Source organism: Ciconia boyciana, chromosome 6 (assembly GCF_034638445.1).
Source record: "Ciconia boyciana chromosome 6, ASM3463844v1, whole genome shotgun sequence".
NCBI lineage: Eukaryota > Metazoa > Chordata > Aves > Ciconiiformes > Ciconiidae > Ciconia > Ciconia boyciana.
Genome location: NC_132939.1, coordinates 69,156,521 through 69,179,317, shown reverse-complemented (window position 1 = coordinate 69,179,317; position 22,797 = coordinate 69,156,521). Strand labels below are relative to the sequence as shown.

The 22,797-nt window shown below is 43.3% G+C and overlaps 1 protein-coding gene across 3 annotated transcripts in view; it reads right to left on the bottom strand.

Annotated features, from left to right (window-relative positions):
- SOS2 (SOS Ras/Rho guanine nucleotide exchange factor 2) overlaps window positions 1-22,398 on the bottom strand; it is a 56,005-nt gene extending 33,607 nt beyond the window's left edge. For all 3 annotated transcript variants that reach the window (XM_072865336.1, XM_072865337.1, XM_072865338.1), the window contains exons 1-6: window positions 21,988-22,398; window positions 8,880-9,005; window positions 5,520-5,651; window positions 3,522-3,686; window positions 2,635-2,838; window positions 956-1,099 (exon numbers count right to left, since the gene is read on the bottom strand). In XM_072865336.1, the coding sequence (XP_072721437.1) occupies window positions 956-1,099; window positions 2,635-2,838; window positions 3,522-3,686; window positions 5,520-5,651; window positions 8,880-9,005; window positions 21,988-22,074 (858 nt within the window). In that variant the 5' untranslated portion in view covers window positions 22,075-22,398. The remainder of the gene's footprint in view (window positions 1-955; window positions 1,100-2,634; window positions 2,839-3,521; window positions 3,687-5,519; window positions 5,652-8,879; window positions 9,006-21,987) is intronic.
- Window positions 22,399-22,797: the final 399 nt, after the last annotated feature.

The following is a 22,797-nucleotide window of genomic DNA, read 5'->3' as shown; positions in this document are numbered from 1 at the left end:
AAAAAGGTGTGGTGTATTTCTAAGCTGAACTGTCCTCTTGCCTTCCAGATACTGCTTTTTTGCTGTGCACCTCTCTGCTGAATTCCAGAGTCATTTTGTTCTCTACTTTCAGGTCATGAATGTACCTATATACATATCCTATTTTGACTAAACTGAGCTCTATCTCACTGTAAAGCACTTTCTCAAAAACTTTACTTTTGCGACTCTCTTCCGTTGTCCTTCCAGTATTTTAATGCCTGTTTAAAAAAAAAAAAACAACTGACAAAATAACTTAATAATGTTCCAGTATGAGCCACACCAAAACCATGTGCAGTGTCTTCCTTTATTCCTACTCTTTAATATCTATTTTATAGGTCCATGGGTATCAACAGCACTTTTGCTACAACACTGAACAGTAAGCTTCTGTTCAGTTGCACATCTGTTCTGATACTTCATTCCTTCCCAGAGTTATTGCTTTGCAGAGATATTTCCCATTCCAGACATATACAATGCATTTGTCTGAATTAAGAACACATTTTGTTTGAGTTAGCTCACTGTCCAGAGTAATGCAAGTCTCATCTTGCAGATCTACGTCCAACGGCTATGACTTTTGGGTAGCCCTGGGCCTGACACCAATGCCTACAAAAATTGAAGCACCACCTTCTTTCAGTAAGCAATCCCAGGTAATTACTTTTCAAATCCACATCCCTACAGGATCATAGCAATTAATTCCCACTCTGAAATAAGATTTTGGTTTAGTGCTTACCTGCTTGATACCATTTCTGTGACAGAAAACACACTTTAGCTTACCTACTAAAGAACAGGTAGGGAAGATCTCTGTTCAGAGCTTATTAAAAGGACTTTTTACAGCTGCAAATTTATCGGACATATCAGTCGTGACCAAAAGTTTACTAAGAAAATAAACCAATAAGCGATTTAAAAAAAAAAAAACAAACCCCACAACAAAACACCATACCTCTGCAAGATCCTCAAAGCAGCTGCCAGCCAGCGGGTGAGGACTGCTTTCATCAGTCATTTCAACAGTATCCTCAATCAAGCCTAAAAGCTTCACTGTCAACTCATGAATATCTGAAATGTTGCTAAATATCACATCGATATCCTGCAAACATAAAACATATCTTAGTAGCGTTTAGAATAATTTGTTTTGCTTATGTAAATATTGGAGCATTTTTTGTGAAGTCTGAACCAAGAGGTAAACGGCGAGGGGCCAACAAAAAGCTAGGAAGAAAGTTAAATTACGTGGTCTTCCCAGCCCTGCAGGCTTGTCTGGGCACATCCAGCCTTGCACAATGCTCACCCCAGCAAAGGAAAGCACACCATCCTTCCCAGGCCGGAGCAGCAGCAGTCCTGGGAGAGGCTGTTCAGTGCTTCGGACAGAAGTGCCTGGGCTTTTCAGCCACTATTCACATCTGTTATTCTCCCCTCTGCTGATTCTTGTCTCTCAGAACACAACAGGAAGGAGGCAATTTAAAGCAGCTCCAAGGTCAGATCCTCTAAACCACAGGTAAACCTAAAGCAGCTCCTTGGCTACTTCAGCAGAATACTACCTGGGTACAGAGCAGGAACTGGCAGCTTCCTTTCCCAAAGTTTACTTTTAGATTTTTCAAATCCACACACTGTAAAATCACCCAACTAGGCAGCCCCTTCCAATGACCTGCATTCCTCTTCTGACCCCTCTGAAATACACTTCTCGGAAGCCTTCTCTGCCCCAACCTAACACTGCAGAGCTTGCTTGACCTCCTGCCAGCGCCAAGACCATGGCAATCTCTTCGTGGGAACAAGCAATCTCGAAACTTCTCATACCCATTCCCATATAACGAAATAATATTTCTCAGCTCCAAAATATTGCTCCTTTCTCCTCCCATCATCTTTGTTTGAATTCTGTCCCCCCATTTGCACAATTCTCCAATATCCTATCAGCTACTGAGGAACCTCCGCACCCAGCTGTAATGGGAATGTCTCCTGCTGCCTCTCTTTTTAACCTGCTGGTATCACCTACGAATCCCCAGTTCAGGTTCTGCTGGCTGGGTCCCCTTCTCCTTCCTCCCACAGGAAGGATTCACTAATCTCGCATTATTACTCTTCTCCTACAAGAGCTGTGCTTCCTTTTTAGACTCCAGCATCCTGAAAACAGAATTTGCCACACATACAATTTCAATCAAATATTTCAATCATTTATCAAAGAGAGATTCCCTTCACAGTCAGTCACACGCTAGAGAATCCAGAGCCAAGGGCTGTTTTACTCATAGTTTCTGCAGATAGGGGTGACCTGGGCTAGAGTTCAAATGTCCATTCAAACATCCATCTGCATTCGCTGTACATGCAGGTAGATAACTGTTAATTTTTGTGTTAAGCAGAAGTGTAACTATTACCTGCATGACCAAAGGACTCCAGCTATTGCTGGCATCTGACAGGGAATCGTGTCCATTAAGCTTCAGTCTGAGCACAGCACTTTTCATACTATTAATGGCAATTCCTCCATTTTATTTCATATACAGTCCACACTCATTATGCACTGACATACAATACATCAAATTTAATTTTACCTCCAACACAGTGAATGTAATATTGATACGTTATGGCTGCTAATGGAGCAACTAGCGTTACACATCAATAACCTATTAAAGGACTTACGTTAGGTGTGAACAATTTTCTGTTTGATAGGAAAGCTTCCCGAAATACTTTTATTATCAGATTCAACTCCCGCAGATATTGCCTTTCTTCTGCGATTTCGTTTCTCACTAGGTCATAGTAGTTGAGTTCCCCAGAAGAAGAGGGCTCGTCTTCACAGAGAGAAACCAAACCAATATCATCCTGATCAAACATATCCATCAAAACCTACCAAAGAAATTTTAAAAATTACATGCAAGCCTGATTTTTACACTTGGCTCAAGCTCAGCTATTTCAATGTGTTCAGAGAAATCCTTTGAGTTTTTAATACAATACTTTCTGTGATCACTTTCACAAGGGAGTAATATTTAAACTTTGGCAGCAGCAGGCTTGATCAGTTGCCAAAGCCATTTTCCCCTTTATAAGTTAGTACGACCTAGAAAACAAGTTACAATTCATGCAGAACCAACTTTGAAAACAAGCCATCTTGCATAAGCCTTTGACAAAACCTTCCTGATAAAGACAAAATTAAACAAAAATGTTTCTCATTTTTATGAGGATGAAAACTAAATGTCTTTTCTGTATTATGAGAAGGAAAGAGCTGTCATGACAAAGCAACATCAGGAGGACACTAACACAGCTGAGAGATAAAGGACAACAACATTTTCTGTCCTTACATTGTTTTCTAAGTACTACTACTGTTCCAAAACTTAACAGGCCTAACTTAAGTCTTTACTGTGACCGGTCTGGAGAGAAGCCTCTGTATTTGAATAAGACCAGTCTCTCCCTCCCATCCTACTTTGGATATATCCTCTTACAGAGAGGAAGAGGAAAAAAAAAAAAAAATCAAATCACCTCTAGTATCTACCTTGGTATCCGTCCAAAAGACTATTTTAATGCCAACTCCTTACCTTATCAGCACACATTGATACTTTAATGTCCTGCTGGGAGATCTCAAAGTGTCGTATATTGAAAACATAGTTTCCAGCCAGCTTTAAAATGTCAGCTGAGATGTATTCTAAGACAGCCACAATATACAGAGAGACATGGTAATCCACCTTATAACCTAGGACCTCCTGCAAATTGAAAACAAGAGAAAAAAAAATAAATGCAATTTATTCTAGAAATTCATTCAGAATGACAATTAACACATTGAGTTTTCTACTGAAATTGATCTTGTCTGTGTTGATAATTGACAGCAATGTAATAGGCAGGGCAAAGGACATCAAATGGAAATTTGATCAGCCACCTCAAAGGAAATGCTTGCAAATACTTCCTTATGCTATTTTGCCATATACTGACAGATGAAAAGCTACAGAACCTTTGATAATCCTTCCTCTAAAAATGACAGTCCTAAAAACAGGGTTCCTTCAAGGGACTTCACTGGAACCACTCTTGTACTTAAATTTTAGTCTATATCTATGCTTATTGCAGGACTCTGGCCCTAATCTGGACTCTTCAGAAAAGAGCATGCTTCATTTTGAACTGTTCTTGATGGAAAAAGTTGTCTTTCATAAAACTACAGACTGTATGTTCAACCTGTTATGTACTGTGATCCATTTTAGTCCATCCTTTACATTTGGCTGAACAACTAAGCTATCTGCATCCTTGCATTACATAAAATAATTAAACTTTAATAATTAAAGTCTGAATAGAAAAAAAACCAGGATGAACGTTGCACGTTCTTCTTGTGATACACGCTCCGTGTTCTGCAGAGCACGCACCACAAGGCCTCTTATTTGCGACAGGACGATCAAGAATAAATACAGGTAAGTTCATGCATTTGAATAAGGTAGTCTTGTTCTTATCATCTTTTGATGCACCTTCTAAAAATCAGATTCTGTGCCTATGTCCACACACTTCTAAACCAGACTTCATACAAGAAAGCCAGTGCTGTCTAGGAAGATGTTATTTAATGCTGTTTTCTTTCCTAACATCTCTTCCCCTCTCATTAACTGTCACAAACTGAGATATCTATAAGAACACAGTGACTACACCTGAAAAAGTGCTTTAATTTCTGCTCATGCTTGAATAATGTTTTCTCAATGCAGCTGGCAACTCTGGTGCAACAATGCCACCACTGGGGAAAAGCATTTTTTAAGCTATGAATGAAAACCTAAATCAATCAAAAAAAGAAATACCAAAAAAGAGCAGTGTTTGAATCAGCCTGAATTTACCAATTCAGCACTGATCTAAAAGTGATTAAACACTGATCTAAAAATCAGAGTACTGTTTTATCACTAAAAAAACCCAACAAACCTCTGCAGGGGCACAGTATGAATACATGCTTACTGTGTGACGCTAAAACCTGACTGTCAGCAAGGAGCTCTATGCCTGTTGAAGTAACATGACATCTAAGAACTGAGATGGCCTCCTCAAAACCCACCAACAATAAAGTCTGTGTTTGGTCTTTTGTGACGCCTTTGCAGATCTATTGATTTTAAAACCAAGGCATCAGTGACATTCAGCAGTAACTGAAAGGACACTGATACACATCTTAGTTGACAGTATACAAGGAACAGGATCTACTTGTTCTCTCTCCTATTTTGGCTTCTGCAGCATTTTGAAACAAATAAAGGCATCAAAACCGTGCTACTGCAGTTGGTAAGGTATTTGAGTTTGTTTGGGTTTTATTTATGTTAAAAACTAACTAGTCATATTTCAAAGTAGAGTAATACATTAACGCACTGATGTCCAGAACATGATGAATTTAGGTATCTACATTTATTACATACTACAATATATTCATCCTGTTCTATGGTGACTTTACTCTTTCAGCCAGTATGAGAGACTTACCTAACTTCACAGAAATTAAAGAAATACTTTAAAGGTTATGCTGGAGGGCAATAATACAGCTGGGGGGGTGTGGTGGGCAGAAGCAGCAGTCATCAGGTTGTTGGTTTAAGTACCTTTAATAAAGGATGTATTTTGTCCACAGGTAGCAGGAGAGGGTTTCTTCTTTTTCGTTTCTCTATAGCAGACTGCGCATCAGCAATCGCCCATTTGTCTATTGGATGAGGAAATGTCTTTTGAACACGCTCCTGTCCAAACAGAGAGAGTGCACTTAGATTAACCGCAGTAATCAAAGAGAAGTTTTAAAAAAACAAAACGGCAAATTACTTCCCCTGCAGTATAGACAATTATCCTCCTCCTCAGTGTTTGCAACACGTTTTCCTAACGGTTCTCTCCTCCTTACCCAACTCAGCTTCACTCTTTTCAATAATCCCAAACAACATCCCTTCCCTAAGCAGGAAGAACTCCTTCAAATCTCCTAAAACAACTCCTGCTCTATGATCTTTTCATCACAAGAGCAGCAAGAGACCTCAGCTGAGACCAGGAGCCCAAAAAATAAACAACATCAGGAAGTACTAAACAGTTTACAGTCTAAATGAAAAAAACAACTCGGTATTGTTCTTATTTCATAACGGTCTGGAGTGTAACTTGTCCTATATGAGATCAAGTTTATGGCAGAAGTGAAAAAAACAAGTGCAGGATCTTCTAACTAGGAGGAGGGCTGTGATTCATGAAACAGGCTGGCTGTAACACTTTGGACTCCAAAGCCCACACAGGAGCATCTTCCCCGCTGCACAGCCAGTCACAGTAGCTGCAGTTTACAGTTTGCAGTTATGGCAAACCGTATGCAATTTCAGGTCACTTTTATATAGGTTCACATTTCAACAGCTGCTATAGGAACGGACAAGATGACCCCCACAACAGAACAAACTGCTTTGGGCAGCAGCCCCACGCTTCAGCAGCCCCCAGCTAAACACGTGCAAGACCCCAGTCCTGCTTTCCATGAAGTTCTCAAGGCTTCCCGCTGCAGCCCTGGTGAGCTGGGGAGTTAAACGCTGAAAGAATGGGTCTAAACTGAACTCTGATGACTGCTTCTTAAGTGACTTTGGAAAACACGGGGTTTGAAAGTCAGCTAGCTATCCCATACTGAACACAAAAGGCAAGTGAGCTGTCTTCCAGGACACCTGTGACTGCCACAGCTCTGTTCTGTCCTTGGGGGGAGCAGCGATCACCTCCAGCAGTGCAGCCCACCACTGTGGCCCTTACTCCACCTGGCACTGCCGGGCAGGCACAGTACGCGGTGCGGTGCCATACCCGACCTCTGCTTCGGACCTGTAACCTGGGCCACAGTGAGGCCTGGATGGGTGACAACCCTTAAAAGAGAGGTTTTACAGATGAGCTGAAGAATGGTCCAAGAAAAATGGTGAAATCTATGTGTCTCTTTGATAAAAAGATTTTTGCATGTATTCTGGAATTTAACAGGGGGCCTGAGGTCTTCTTAGAGGCAGCTTTTAAATATTTGCACATGGCCATTTGACGCTCAACTTTCTGCGTCAGCTGTCTGTGCCAGACAAACACACGGTGACCTTTCCTCTTGGACAGCAGCCTACGGCTCTGGGCTGGTTCACCGAAATGAACTTTCCTTGAGATTCTACCAGATCGCCTGCAAAATGGACGTAACGTGGCATTCAGCTGTCCTTCAACTTAACAGCGCACTTCACGAGTAACACATGCTTTTTGCACTTGGACTTTGCTAGTTCCCAGTGTTTAGTTGGGAACAATTTGAACGGCCTGTTCCATTTAAAAAACCTTTATAATTTGAGATTTTAGACCTTGATCTTGCAAAGACTTAAGTATAATATTATGCACAAATAGCGCCATTAACTCCAGGCTGTTATGTAAATATCTGCATGATAAACTTTAGAGATCACAGCTCTCATGTTTTCCCATAACAGCTAAAAACAGCTGAGGAGCAGAGCCAAAGCCTTCGTTCGTGGATCTCAGATGCCTGCTGGCAGTGCAATCCCACCAACAACCCGTAACACAAAACTGAATTCTACTTTCGCTGCTCTGGAAGAGTCTGAACGTATTGACCTACAGAACAATAACATTTTGGGGAACCTGTTACCACTTTTTAGTGGTAATCTGTGGTTTTAAATTAAATAACTGTTATATTCCTAAGCGCAACAATGTTTTATTATTCACAGCTTTAAAATGGCAGGTCTATTTAAAAAACAATACACAGGATTTAGTGTCTGCTGTGATATTCGTAACCACAATTCAGAGAGTTGTCAGTTATCTCAGAAGGCTGTCTGTACTGTGTGCAGTTTTGCAGACAGTAATTTGTGGAGCATACACACACCCCATGAAAATTATTAATTCATACGTACACAGGGTAATTTTATCATCTCATGACTCAGAAGCAGAAAACTATGGAGTTGGTGTGTAGAATAATCAGTGCTATCTCAAACTGTCCTGTGTGCTGGAGGGTTTGATCAGCTGGGAACTGGACAAAGAACATGGTATTTCTCAGTTCCACATCTAAAGTTCAAATCCAGACTCAAGGTAGTAACAATCCTGAGAGCTATTAAGGGACTATTAAGTTTTGCTTTTATTTAGTCATACTATAATCTTTATGCATCAGTATTACAAAATACATTAATCATAAACCAAAATTAATAACTAATGTATTAACTCAATGTTGAAATAAAGGACGATTGCTGCATCTAATAAGAATCTAAAACCCCTCAGGCAATTATTTTGTATATATATATATATATATATTCATTCTTTATTTCCACGACACACATATAGAATATTAGCCGAGGACTTCATTTGGTTTTAGGCCGAAAATCCTAGACATATGGATTGATGTAAAATTAATACTCTACAAAGCTGTAATGGGCCACAGCTACATGAAAGCACTTTCTCCCTCTAGACTGTATACTGAAGCGCACTCCATTAAAGCCCTCATTTTGTAACTGATGACACAAAAGCAGACAGCTGCAATAATACAAGAGCCTCAGTGAGTTCAATAAAGTTCCAGGAACATACAACTCTATTCCCTCAGCTGCACAATCCAGGCCTCACAACAGTAACCTTTCATTCCAATATTTACTTTTCTTCTGTATATTTATGTCAAAGAGTAGGAAAACTTGCAACATCCTTACATTCTTAAGTCTAAGGTGCACTTGAGCAGCAGAAAATCCTTCAAAATATTCTGCATTTATAAAAATAATGCTGTAAGAAAAAATTCCCACCATTTCTATTCTGAAGCTCTATATAGGCAAATGATTTTCCACTTAAGCGTGCTTCGTGAAATCTGAACGCTATATAATCTTTTAGAAAAGGACTATTAACAAGCTCTGCTCTTTGGATTCACCTTGTTTTAACTTCAACCTGCACTGCTCAAAATATCTTTGTTCCTCTTAGTGATTCTGCAAGCAAGCACTTGGTTTTCCAGTATCTAGTCTTACCTCTACATCTTGGACAGTACGTGGCTGAGCAATGCATAGTTTGTTTAGCAGCTGAAGTATCAACTCTTCAATGTAATAGAGGGAATCTTCTTTTGCTGAAAGGTTTGGATGAACCTGCTGCTGAACCTGTCCAAAAGAATTAAAAGAATTAGTGGTTTTTCCCCATTCAAAGCTGTACAGAAGGAAGAATCAGAAAAAAGCAGAGTACCTCTGTACTGTAGTGCTGCAAATTCACACACTTCCAGTAATTTCCCACAAGTTTTCATGTGCGGTTAAGATGGCAATTCCTACTCCTGCAAAGTTGGCGTCTCTATTCAATTAAAATCTAAGTGTTTAGCCTTTATGGTGGGGAAGAAATTTCAAGCCAAGGCAGATTTCTGCCAACGATGCAGTGAAAACAATCACTGTGTGTAATTCTGCAGTTATTCATCCACAGAATGAGTAACATACAGTTATGTTACTAACCCTACTAATGAGTACTGGGTGACTGTGAACAGAGGAGGAACATGGACCCACCAGAGGAAAAGACTTAATAAGCAAGGACACCAGGATAAGAGAACTAACCAGTCTGACAGGGAACTGAATTAATGCGCTGTTAAAACCTGTGGCAATAAAAAGCCATGGCCATGACACTGGAGAAGGGCTGGAACAACTCTTTGAGATGCCTCAGAACCAGAAAACTAACTAGAATAAACTAACTAGAACGCTGTCTGAGGCACGAGATGTGAAATACAACAGAGAGGGAGACCTAAGGAAAAGCACAAGTCACAATACAAGAGTGTCAAGACTAGGAAATGCGCTATGAGAAAAGCTGACTTCCACCTCCCGCTAAGGCAAGGGAGGGTAGTGCCTTTTATCTCACTTCACGGAGGTTAATCACAGCTTTCATCTCCCAGGCTAAGCTAGACCAGACAACCTGAAACAGGCAGCCTCAGCACGTGCCCGCACAAGCTAAAGGGCCACTAACTCGCCCTGGTCCAACGTGGCTATTTTCCTACTAAAAATCCCCCAGAACCAAACAACCACCCCACCTTAAAAAAAAAAAAAAGGCACTCAAGAGTTAGTCTATATACTCAGTTTTCCCTGGCAGCCTCTCAATCAGGAAAGCGCTAACTGGATCTTAAACTACAGCCAAAAGATTCGTAAGTAATACAATCCAGGGAAATTCCCTACTCTCCCCATACAAATTATATGTTAATCACCTCAAAAAAGTAATCTTACATACTTACATTGGCATTCTGTACGTGGTTTACACAAGACAAACGGATCACTAGTTTCTCGGGGGAAGACAATAACATCTTTGGGTCAATTCTAATCCTCTGAAATACACGCACTCTCTCCCTCCAAAGACAACGGGCAAGTCCACAAACACAAGGGGGGCTCTGAGGGCTGCCTCCAAATTAAGTAACTAATAATTTCATGGCAATACCTTGGGGGCACTCAATTTGCAGCCCTGAAGGCTTTTGTAAGTCGTGCAAAACCAAGACCAACAAGGAAGTAAGGTGTCTGGCCGGCTTCCTTCCATGCCGGCCGCAGAGGAAGGTGGGCAGAGCTGCCCAGGAGCCGGAGCCACCGCAAGGAACCGCTTGCTGCTCCACCTCCTGCTGTGCCAAGGCCTGAAAGAACTGGGGGAACAGGACTGGGCTTTGCCCCCACACCTCCACATGAGGAGAGAGGAAGAGCCAGGACAACCAACAGGTAGGGAGAAAAAGTGAAAATCCACGAAGAGTGACCACTAGAAGGGGCTGCTGCCCTACACCTTCAACATCCTAGAAGCAGAGACGATGACTTGGATGGAGAAGTCTACCTACCAACGCACTGCTCAAAGATGGGGGAGCACAGACAGGGACCACACGTACCAACAACAGGAATCCAAATGTCTCAGGGGAGTGGGAAGGGACACACACACTGAAAATGTGAAAACGTACACTGGTGCTGATTGTATCGGAGTTGATAATTAAGGTGTTACACCGTGGTGGTGAAAAGAGACTGCTGATCATGGAGGCTCCTATGCAATACCCAGGGAGAGATGCCCTCCCAGGCAACAACACACGTTTCTAGTGCTTAATTCTGCACTGGCATCCTCTCTCCAAAAGTACAGGTGAAGAAACATGTTATTAAGGCAGTTGTACACCAAGAGAGAAGGGACTACACATTCTGCTTCTAACCCAGCTGCTCAGTTTTGTTCTAGAGTTTTTGTATAGATCTTTATGTATCGTTTAGTCTTCTGCACCTCAAACATGAACACTTCTCAGCTTCATATAACTGTTGCACTGCCGACGTGTACACAAGATCGTGTACTACTGGAAGAAAGGGAAAAAAAAAACACCTCAAGAAAATCAAAACCACTCCTTGAAAACTCTTACTTAAGACTGCGGGTTTCCAACAATAGTCAGTGCATTTCATGTTCTTCCTGAACATGAGAGTTTAATTCACAAAACAATGGAAAACCAGGAAGTGTCGAGTTAAGGTCCCGCCACGTATCTCTTACATGAGCACTACTACAGCAAAAGCATTAGCTAGCTAACTAGGAAATAAGATGAAATGCTATTTCCCCCACAATGAACCCTTAATGATGCTCCACAGAAATGACAAGAACAGGAGCTGTAAGAAGATGAGAAAGGGAAGCTGTGCTCCCCTTAAGAGAAGATGAGGAACTCCCATTTACTGTATCAGATCGCAGCCATTCTCCTCTCACAAGGGTCACTCATTTTAAAAACAGACGTCACTGCTACAAAGAAAATTACTTCACTTGTAACTAACTTCAGTTCACAGGTCTAAACAGCTCATGCCATACTCTCCTCAGTTTTTTCAAGAGCACATGGATATCTAACAAGGTTGGGGACAGACAGAGGAGCAGGCAGCCCTCTTCAAACACTGGCAGAGAATCTCAGCTTCATACGATGAACACCAACATAGGGACTGGGTCAATTTTGCTTCAAAAGGAACAAAACTGCCAACAAAGCCCAACATTTCTGGGTTGAGGCAACTCTTCCCAGATGATTTAGAAATCAGCTTCCATTTGAAATGATACCGCCTGCAGCATCGCAGAAAGGTCCCAGAGGTTCTCATGCACTCCCTGGCTTTAAGGCAAGTTATTTTGACGTAAGTGCTGTTACTGAGAAAAAACAATTTCATACCAAGACGCTGTTTTTCATAGCGGAACAAAAAGACAGTTATAAAAGCCATGCACCAGCTGGTCAAATCAGATGCCATTGTATCAAGGAGAGAACACTTACTCTTTACAGTATTCACCTAAACCCTGACTGAAAGGACTGGAAAAGCAAGGAGAGACTGATAAAACACGGAATGTACGGGAAAAAAGCAGGACGAATTACTGAGGACATGTTTCTTACGGAAGGTACGTTCACTGATCTCAGGTTCAGACTGAAATATTTGAGCACAATTGTATTAGCTGACATGGAATAATACACCATAGCTAACAGAGGGCTAAATTTTGATCCGACTTGTAACTGCTTCCTTTAAGGGTCAAAATACTTAAACCCACAATGTGTTGCACTAACCAGCAAGACCTCTGCTGCAAGAACTCTGAGCAGACGGTATCAGAGAAATCAGATTTTTTTACCTATTTTATCTCTGAAACAACCCAAGCGGAGTGCTTGAAGTCATTGAAGAGGGAGATGAAGATGAGCAGGACTAACTACTTTTCACTGTGTCATTCACATAGGATTATTCCATCATGAGCTGTTCCAAGGAATAGAAATGAAGTAACAGGTATGAGTCCCATAAGTGTGGCATTTAAACGTGGCCTTCAGGCCTTTCTGGGGGACACGCTTTTATTTGAGACGGGAGTTCCTAAACTGCTCCTTCCCTTGCACCTCTTCTTTACTTCTCCCTACTCTTCCACCCCTCCAACACATGCATATTTTATGAAAATCCAGTGGCAGCTTCACAGGGGCGTCTCCTTCCTACGGCTGTAGCCTTCAGCAGATTTGGCAGGGCTCTCCGAGAGCTCGACTGCATCTGTACAAGCAAGTGGCTCAAGAGGAGACTGAAAAACCCTTAAAGGTAAATTGAGATCCTCCCCCTAGTTCCTTCCGAGAGGCAGGTCCTGCACCACGCCACAAAAGCTTCCAGAGAAAACAGGCAGCTGCAGAGATGAAGTCAAGCTCAAAATTCCTTCTCAGTGAGATTTTAATAGTCCTTACAGGCCCCTGGGAAGAAGTCTGTTAAGATGAGGATGAAAACTTTTCAAGGAGATAAAAAGTAGTGGACTAAAAACAAACCAATCTTATTTTTTAGAACTAATGTAAGGGCAAGCTTAGTTTTGAACTGCAGGAGATTTGGTATGAAGTCTGAATATCAATAATATCTGGACTTGGGGAAATTCAGAAGTCCTGAGTATAAAAGCAATGGTCAAAGGGTTGTATCTGAAACGACAAAGCGCCAAGGAAAAAAATACCAGAGCCAAAACTGCAAGTAACTTCTTTTTAGCCTGTACTAATGAGACAAACCAGCAATTTGGCTATACTGCCTAAATATATTTTTACATAATACATGTATTTTGGTAGTAAAAATACATTCAGAAAGCTCCAGTTGTTCCACAGTAAGCACATGTGCAAAACAAGAGATTGTTCATAAAAAAAAAACCCCACAACAGAAAACCCCAAACCCATGACATGCACACTGAGTCTTTAGACAGCATATACCATCACAAACATATACATTCATATTCCTGAAAGACTAGACGACAATATCCCACTTCTCTACTTATACTCAAAACAACTACATTTTCAGAAAACACAATTCCAATATTACCCAAGATTTCAGAACAAGAAGCTTCTAATTTAAAAAATGCCACCGCAAAATCTGTTAGCATGATCGTGTAACACTTCTAAGCTTACTATGCTAACAGGATGGCTTAATAAATTGCATGTTAAATTTGTAAACTAACTGCGACAGAAACTACTCATTCTCCTTTTCCCACAGCAACCGATTTCAACTTAGAAATTATTTATATTTTACTTGCCTCATAAAAAAACAGTTATACTAGATCAGCAGACAAGTACAACTTTGTGAAACTGTTTGTTTACTTGAGGAACAAAGCATATAAATTTGGGAGCAAGAAAAATAATTATAGAAGATAAAAGTTAAATATTTACTATCACAGGCTGGTTACGGTCTTGCCAACACTTGTATTTCCATACGCTGGGTTCAAGGTGATGAAAATACATCGCTGACAAAGCAGCACTAGGCTTGGCCTGTACCCAGATGTGAGAGCCAGGAAAAAGAAAAAAAATGAATCCGACAAATGCCTCTTCTTAGGTTGGGTTTTTATTCCTTCTTATCTTTTCTCCTCTAAAGATAACACCACCCATTAGAAACATAAAACATCTACTCCAAAGGCATTTTTAATCCCTCATCTGGATGATGCTCCAGAGGAAGAGGGGAACCAGATGTAGTAACTTAAAGGCCTGTGATTCTCTTCAGTGAAAGATGACAGCTTTGATATTCCCAATTTTCAAGCATAATCACAGCATAATTCTTTAGAAAGAACCACAAAGATTTAAACACTTGAAGAGATATCCCAAATAAAAATGCACTGTCAACTTCTTAAAAAATAACTACACTAATTTCTAACTTTATTTCCAGTACAGCAATTTCTAGATGGCCCGTCTTTCTTAAATCAAGTTAATACATGCTTATAGAGGAACAATACGAAGTAGTCTCTTAAGCAAAGCAGAACTTATAAATTTGTCTACATACAGCATGTTAGCTTTTTCACTGCAATTCTAAATGCTTGATGTATGGTTAGCAAAACAAAGTGTTCTCCTAACACAGTGACTGAGCTACGAAAAGCATCTCAGGTGCAGCTCATCCGTCAGCTGGCTGACCTCAAAAACACCGACTGCTGTTAAGTGACTGCATACAGGGGTGATTAAACAGTCACCTTACACCACCACTTTACTGTAAATGTAATTTCTTTCCATTTTTAGCTATTTAACTACTATTCTCTAGTATATTCTAGTTGAGGGGAGGGTGAATTAAAGGAGATTCACAATGGGTGGCGCAGACAGGGATCTGCATTCTGCAATAGCATCAAAGATGGTCCTAAGATCTACTGGGAAGTCTGCTTGGTGCAGACAGAAAACACGTATCAGTAACGGCACTAAGCTGATGCACAGTTGGTTGATAAATTGTAAATCAAACGCAGACCACCATTCCTCCCGTGTTTTTCTGCAATAAGCTCTCACACGTTAACACACCTCGACGGCACGCGGTGGAAGGGACTGGTGGATCATGGCAAGCGCAGCGGCACGGGCTCAGTCTCTGCCTGCGTCCTACCCCCACCGCACCGATGTCAGGCTTCTGCTGCTGGTCGCACAGATGGGCTTCCTCCAAGAGCCGCCCGCCGGTAGTTTCTCCTGCTGGCACTTCCCTTCCATGCCTTGCTTCTGCTGCAGCTACTCTCATCTACATTTCATATTGTGTTTCTCACAACACCTTCACAGTCTCTGCTTTTCCACCCAAACACACAAAATCTCCTCCTTCCTCCAGTTGATTGCATCCTTTTATACAGAGTCAAGGAGAAACTAAAATGTGCGTATGTTTATATGTACACAAACATATATTTTAATCTTAAAAACGGACGGAAAATTAAGCATTTGGATTTTAACCATCCGTATAAAATGTCTTGTTTAAATTGAGATAAACCCTGAATGAGCTAGGCACAGCCTCTGCCCTGTGATGCAGAAGGAAACCACCACAGCCGGTGTGGAGATTGCTGTGCCCACGTCTCACTGCAACGTAACAGCTTCCAGTTCTCCCCCAACTCTTCAGGACATCACTTCCCAGAGCTCCGAGCTGCTCTGGGCTCTGAACCCAGCACCCGCAGGCTCCCTCTCCCCACTTTTTACATCACACCTTCCCCAAGAAGAACCGCTCGCTCAGGTAGCCCAAATTATTCAAACAGGCCAGTAACTTTTCAATTAGGTCTTTAGAAGAATTAAAAATTAATTCACGAGCAAGACAGGCCAGCAGAGTTTGGAGCTGCAGAGTGAGCTCTGAGATTTTTTTATATTTTAAGTTAACAGATGCAGAAATGCAGTAAGAAACAATAAATGGCGAAAAGCAAAGATACATACCGCTTAAAAGACAAAAAAGGCCAAACCTTAAATTTGGAGACAGTGAAGACTGTCAAGAGTCATTTCTTTGTGAACCAGATAGTCACTGAAATTACATTAAAAAATCAGGGGAAGTGTCAGGAGAATAGAGAGGCCATAAATATAGGAAAAAGATGTCCTCAGCACGTTTTTTTACATGACTAACCCGCTGAACTCAAGGAATGGCAGCACACAGCTCATCTGAAAAGCCTGGCAGAAAGGGAATTGGTGAGGTAATTATAAAAGCAAGTAACAGACTCAACAGCTTCTCCAGAGGAGATTAGATAATGCTTGCACTGTGCAAAGAGGAAAAGAGCGGTGAAAAACGAGGGAGAGCAAGAGAGGTGGTGGAGAGGAGACAAAGGAACCCTGGAACAGCTGAGGTGGCTCAAGTGGGAGAACACGCGTGAAATGGCAAGATGAGAAAAAGCGATGCACGTGCTGCCCGGCGCCTGGCTTACATGGTACACAAAAGGGGCAAGATGACCACACGTGGGGGGAATAAAGGCGCAACAGTGAGGTGAATCTCAGCAGTAAATGCTTCAGTTTGTTTTTTTCTTCCCGTGACTAGTTAACCTGGCAAGTCTTTAAGCCAATGCAAATGCTAATTTCCATGTTCCATTTTAACAACACAGGTAGGAAGTGTTTCTTCTGCTACTGCTGCCAAATGAAATTACACTGTTCCTACTACTTTTAAACTCCTCAGATTTAAAACCACCTTCATTTCATGCCACTGGCTGAGAAAACTCTTACCATTTGCCAACTGCAGATTCCAGTGACAGTACTTAAGCTAAAAAGTGTAAAAAAAAAAAGGGGGGGCATGAAAAAATAGGATTTAAATAAAAGGACCAGTCCCTTTGGTTCTAAATTTTATTTATGACAGTGAATATTTATGCAAGAACAACAACAAAAAAACCAGTCTACTTACTTGTAAGGGCCTAAAACCAACCTATAATGACACCCAACCGCTACTGGGAATACAACAGGTCCGGAGGAATTAGCCTGTTGTTTACAGAAGGCTTGGTAGCGTCCACCTCACAGGGACTTGCTGTTCCTTTCCACACCTCCAGCCACCTCTCGATTGTGAACACGGTGTTGTGAGGCAACAACCGGATCTGTGCTTCAAACTTGTACGGATCTACGTATTTCACAGGTAATTAAGTAGCACCAGCACTTCCCTTATTTGCCATTCTCCCAAGCTGAATGTCACAGACGCATTCGTGTTCGTAGCAACTGCAAAGCTGCAAAGGTCCAGGCTTCAGAGCTCAAATAAATCTATTTATTAGAAGCTAAATAACCTAACAGACTTCAAAACTAAAGTATCACTATTATTTTAAAACATCACAACAAGCAACTTTACAGTTGAAATTATAATGCATTAAATAATAATGCATGCTAATGAAATTAGCATGCATTAATTAATAATCCATTATAATGACACCAGAATGCATTAAATAATTCTAACCCAAGGGGGCCTGATCCTGCAATGGAAAACATGCAGGCGACCTGCCCTGACAGAGCAGTGAAGAAAATGGGGCAGCCCCTGCACTTACCCCAACCACGCAACCTGACACAAAAGCTGTCTCATTCTAGATTAACTCCCCTAATTTCTAAAATATAGAGAAGCACTGAATTAATGTAAACGTCAAAAACGTCCTCAAAATGGTCTTTTATATTTCTGTATGCCACATTTGCTAAGAATAAACCCTTTAGTCATGCTCTAGAAATCTGATGAGTAGTCCAGAGCAATAGTGGAATTGTTTTAGAAAATGCAAATAGTGTACAGTGCCATGATTACACCAACATGTGTAGTGCCTGCAGAAATGTGAGTATTAGTTGTTTAATGCTCTCTATTTGTAGATAACAGAAAAAAAAAACAATACCACCTATGAGATCCCTGTGAATTTAATTTAGAAAAGTCAAAGAACAAAGCAACTGAACACACAGCTCTTGTTTACGGAAATGTATTTTTAATTTGCCAGTGGATTTCTAAGAGCACGCACAAATGATAACGTGTGCTAAGAACACACAAGAGTATTTTAGGGCAAATAAATCCATATAGGCGTGTCCAAGAACACACTATGCATTATTTTAAAAAATACACACTAGTTCTACAGTCACCTGTTTCATTTTGAAAACTTGTTCTGAGTAATTGGAACAGAGGTTTATTCCAGGTAGCAATGGAAGAAAATACCTTCTATTAATGAAGTTTTCAATTACAATTCCCCAAAACTTTTTATACAATGCATGTCCAGCACATTAAAACTGGGACCTTCAGCAGGTCGGCGGGAGTTACACACTCAGCTGCTACCACCGAGATTCATGCCCCACTTTCTTGGGCTTCCCTGTAATGCCAGTCTAAGATTAGTAGGTATGACATCAAAGCATTGATATCAACCTCAAAAGTCAATTCAGTTCTAGAAAGTTTCATCTGGAAGAAAGTTGACAATCAGCAAGAACAAGCTTTGGCACTGGATCTGTGCTAGGAAATCTGGTTACAAAATTGAAATGCCAGCTTTAGAAACAGGCTTCATCACTTGATGTCTTTCCCCACAAGGGCCATCGGGCCAGGAACAGCTAAAAACCCAACACATCGCAACAAACCCAAACAACAAACACCTGGAGACATGAAAAAGGGAGAGAGAGGAAATCCAACACCACCTTCCCCTCCAGCACCCACCCACCGCAGGAGAAAATCCCCCTCCACGGAGGGCCCTGGTTCCATCGGAGAAGGATCTGGCTGGCCGTGGAGGGGAGAGCAGAAAAGCCCCTCACTCGCAGCCCTCCAGAACGGCACTGCGCCATCAAGGACCAGCTTTAATACCGCTGCCAGCACCAACACCCCGAGGATTCAAACCCTACCGACCCCACTGGCAGGGCGTTTGAAACACAAGCGATTCCTGCTGGAACAGCTGCCTGTATGCTTCGAGAATTATTCAGAGAGACAGTGTGATCCCTTAATGACTAAAGTCAGCTCGCAGATTAAAAGCTTGTATAAAGCCTAGACCGTAGATCTGTTTGAAGTGATTTATTTGCTACAAACAGCGGTTCAAGTAACTATAACCTAAGCGCCCAGATAAAAATATTGTTTTCTTCTGATTCATTTACTTTGACAGGACTTTTATAATGAGTTTCATTATACTCACTTCCTACTTAGGTTTCCAGCACAGCAACAGAAGAAAGTAAAACGTTTCAGAGTAAGGACATGCTTGTAAATCTACCATCTGGAAGAGAGGCAATACATGAAACTGCTTTAAAATTTTCAACCTACTAGAGTCCAAGGTGCCAGTGCTAAGGATATGGCGATATAAATATTTTAAAAAATCTGGTTTAATCATGTATTGCTGTTTAGCTTCGGTTTTTTTCCTAGAAAGACTCACACTGGTAGGTACAATTTAGCACTCTCTACTAATCTTAAAGATGTATGACTGCTAAAATGCATACAGAAAAATGTTCAAAAGACAGATTCTCATCTTTTTTCCACATATTAAAGCAAGAACTGATGTATTTTACCATTTTTCCTCCGCTCATGTTTTGTTAAGTGTCAACTGCATAGAACTAAAGTAAATGCAAGGGTTTAAAAGTCGTTTGATAAAAAGAAGTGACCTTAAACTTGCTGAATGCATAATGAAAGAGAGACCGGAGCTCTTCAAAGCATGTTATGGACTTAAAATTCAAGAAGCAAGGAAATCCTATCTGTTCTTAGGGAACTGTTCCAGCTCGTTACCCAGCTCCACATCTTTCTGTATTTTAGAATTAAGATTTCTCACACCTTAACATACAGAAGGAAAACCAAAAACTTTCCTCTTTTTCTACTACCAATTTCTCTTCTTCTAGAAGTGTTCATTAAAAGGAAAAGCTTTCAAGAATGGGAACCAGAATACCATCTCTGCACTTGCAGCATAGGCTACTGTGATAAAAACCTAGCTTAGAAGTTCAAAAAACTCTATTCCAGGCATTTAGCTAAAAAGTTTCTGAAGCTCAGACTAAAATTTTCATTGCATAAGCAACCTGCTTGAAAAGATCATATCTTAACTGGCTGACAAGTGGACTTTTAAACCTCTTCAGAATTAAATTGCAAAGTATTTGAAAACTGTGGTAACATTTTATAAATTCTGAAACTAACACAAAATCTGATGCCTTGATGCATGCTTTGGATTCAGTGCCACACTTTTCAGCTCTCCTATAAATAACGGAAATGCTCTCATCTCATTATCGAAGTGAAAATGCAAGATGTAAACAAAACAAGCCATAAATTTTCTAAAATGTTCTGGTTTAAAAATCTCCAGTGTTCACATTAGGGCACTTGATCTTTTAAAGAATATTAAAACTGACAGCATCTCCCTAATAGGCTGACTGCAGTAACTGGACCAATGATACAATTTTGTTTTGACTCACTGATACTGCGTGTTCATAAAAGAAATGCACATTACAGTATGACTGCTTCATGCTAAAGGGTGGGTACTGCAGACAAGGAACTTTCCCAGGAAGAAAAAAAACTGTCTATAAGCAACTATAAATTTTTACAAGCACTTACTGGTTATCAAGACTTTAATTCCTCTGGTTTAGAAAGTCTAAGTTCCCGCTCTGTTTCTTTTCACCAAAACCAATGTACAGAGACAGTAAGAATTGGTAAGAGCAGCATTACTCCACCAACTTTTACACTATTTGTGATTTAAGAGAGAATCATTACCCCACGCTACCACTAAATCTATTCTTGCAAAAAAAAGACAAAACACCGCTCACATGAGTGCCTGCATTACTTGTGTCACAGTCCAGAGATCCACATCAGCAGGCCATTCTGTTAAGAACTACATACTGGTCCTCAACCTTTGCAATGGTAACAAGCAAATGACACACGGCAGAACAACATCCCTCCCTCCATGCCCCACCAGCCTCCATTTAACCCACTCCCTCCGCTCTTGGGGGTGCTCTACCTAATGGTGATGGGCTGGGGACTGCCCTGCTATGCAAAAACACATCATAAAAAGATAAATTCCTCTCCCATGACAGGCTAAGCGGTTTCCCATACAGTTTATCTCATTTATGCAGCGGGTAGTTGTTTCCCTCTCTTAAGAAAACACAGGCTGGCTTTACCCTGCGCCACAGCTGTTTACTCGCTCACAGAAGTCGCATCGACAGCCTGGTGGGACAACGGCCAGCCTGTCAGAAGCACCTCAGCTGGGTGGTCAGCAAGGGAGTCTGGTGCGGAAAAGGGCCTGGAGGAGCTGGAGAAATGTCTGGAGAAATGTCACGGGGAAGGGATGGAAGGCAGCCCCTTCCACAGCACATCTCAGAAGCAAATCAGTAATATTATCAGCGGCCTCAAACTGAGCGGCCCAATTCAGAAGGCAGGGACGGGACTTTTGGCAAGTGCTGGTGCAGGGGTGAAGGAGGAGAAGAAGCCTGTGACAGGAGGAGGAGAGCCTGCTAGACACACATCGTCATCTGGCAGCATCTTCGCACAAAGAAGCACCGAAGGCAAGACAGGAGCGTGGGCACTGTCCGGACGTGGGCCCGGGCAGCCTGCTGTGGGTGACCCTGCCCGAGCAGGGGGTCGGCAAGAGGCCCTCGGCGAGAGGACCCCCGGAGGCCCCTTCCAACCTCTGCCCCGCCGTGACGGGGCTGCCGGGACGGGCGGGCACACGGGGTGAAGGGACAGGACGGAGAAGGTCCCGCAGGAGCCGGGCAGGGCAGGGGCACTGCGCAAGCAAGCGGGCAGACACCCCTGCTCTGCCCGAGAAGGCTGTCGGGGGTACGGGCAGCTGCACTAGAGGAGCGAGCCGGGCCCAGGCGGAGCCCGGCCGCAGCCCGTGCGGCGGGACGGGCACCTGCACCCGCCGGCGCTGCGGCCCCGCCACAGGCAGCAGGAGCCCGGGGAGAGGGGCGGGCGGGGAAGGGGCGCTCCCGGGGGCCGAGGGCCGAAGGGCGGCGTGAGGCGCAGGTGCCGCCCGCCCCCCCCTCGCCGCCGCCGGCCGACTGACCTTGCGCAGGGCGGGCACGAAGAGCCCCCGCCATTTCGGGCCGTTCTCCTCGCCGAAGAACTCGTACGGCTGCGGCGGCGGCTGCATGGCGCCCGCCGGCGGCTCCTCCGCATCGGGACCGCCCGCCTCGCCGCTCCCCGCCGGCTACGGCGCCCGGGGCATGGGGGGGAGGAGGGGGCGCTGAGGGGAAGGAGAAGCCGCCGCCGGCGCTCGTCAGGGCCGGGCCGGGCCGGGCCGCGCTGGGCTCTCGGCCGCCGCTGGCTCGCTCCTCACCCCCCCGCCCGGGCGGCCATCACATCCGGCGCGGGAGGGGCCGGGCTCCGGGCCGCTCGCCGTGCGCTGACGGGGCGGCGGGTGAGGCGCCCTCGGCCCCGCTCGCTGCGGCCCGCTACCGTCGCCGCCCTCCGCGCGCATGCGCGGCCGCCACCATTCTGCCCTCCCCCGCCCACTACCGCGGCGCCCCCTGCCGGCCGCGCCGCCGCCGGGCGGTCCCCGCGGGAAGGGCCCGCAGCTGCCCCGCGCGGTAGAGCCGGCTCTCCACAGCCCGCCCGTCCGGCGGCGGGGAAGGGGCCTGGAGCTGGGCAACGCTGCGGCACCGCGCCACGGCCCCGAACTCAGGCAGCCGCTTGTTGCAGCGATGCTGGACGCTACCCTCCCGTAGCATCTCCCTCTCCTGCGTGCGAGGCTGCAAAGGCTCACAGCAGTTCACCCTCGTCCCTTCCGCCATCTGCTGTGCCGGGCCTCTGGCTCCCTCGTACCTTCCCGCTTCCCTTCGCCTTACAGCAAACAGCCTCACCCTGCGGGAAGGCT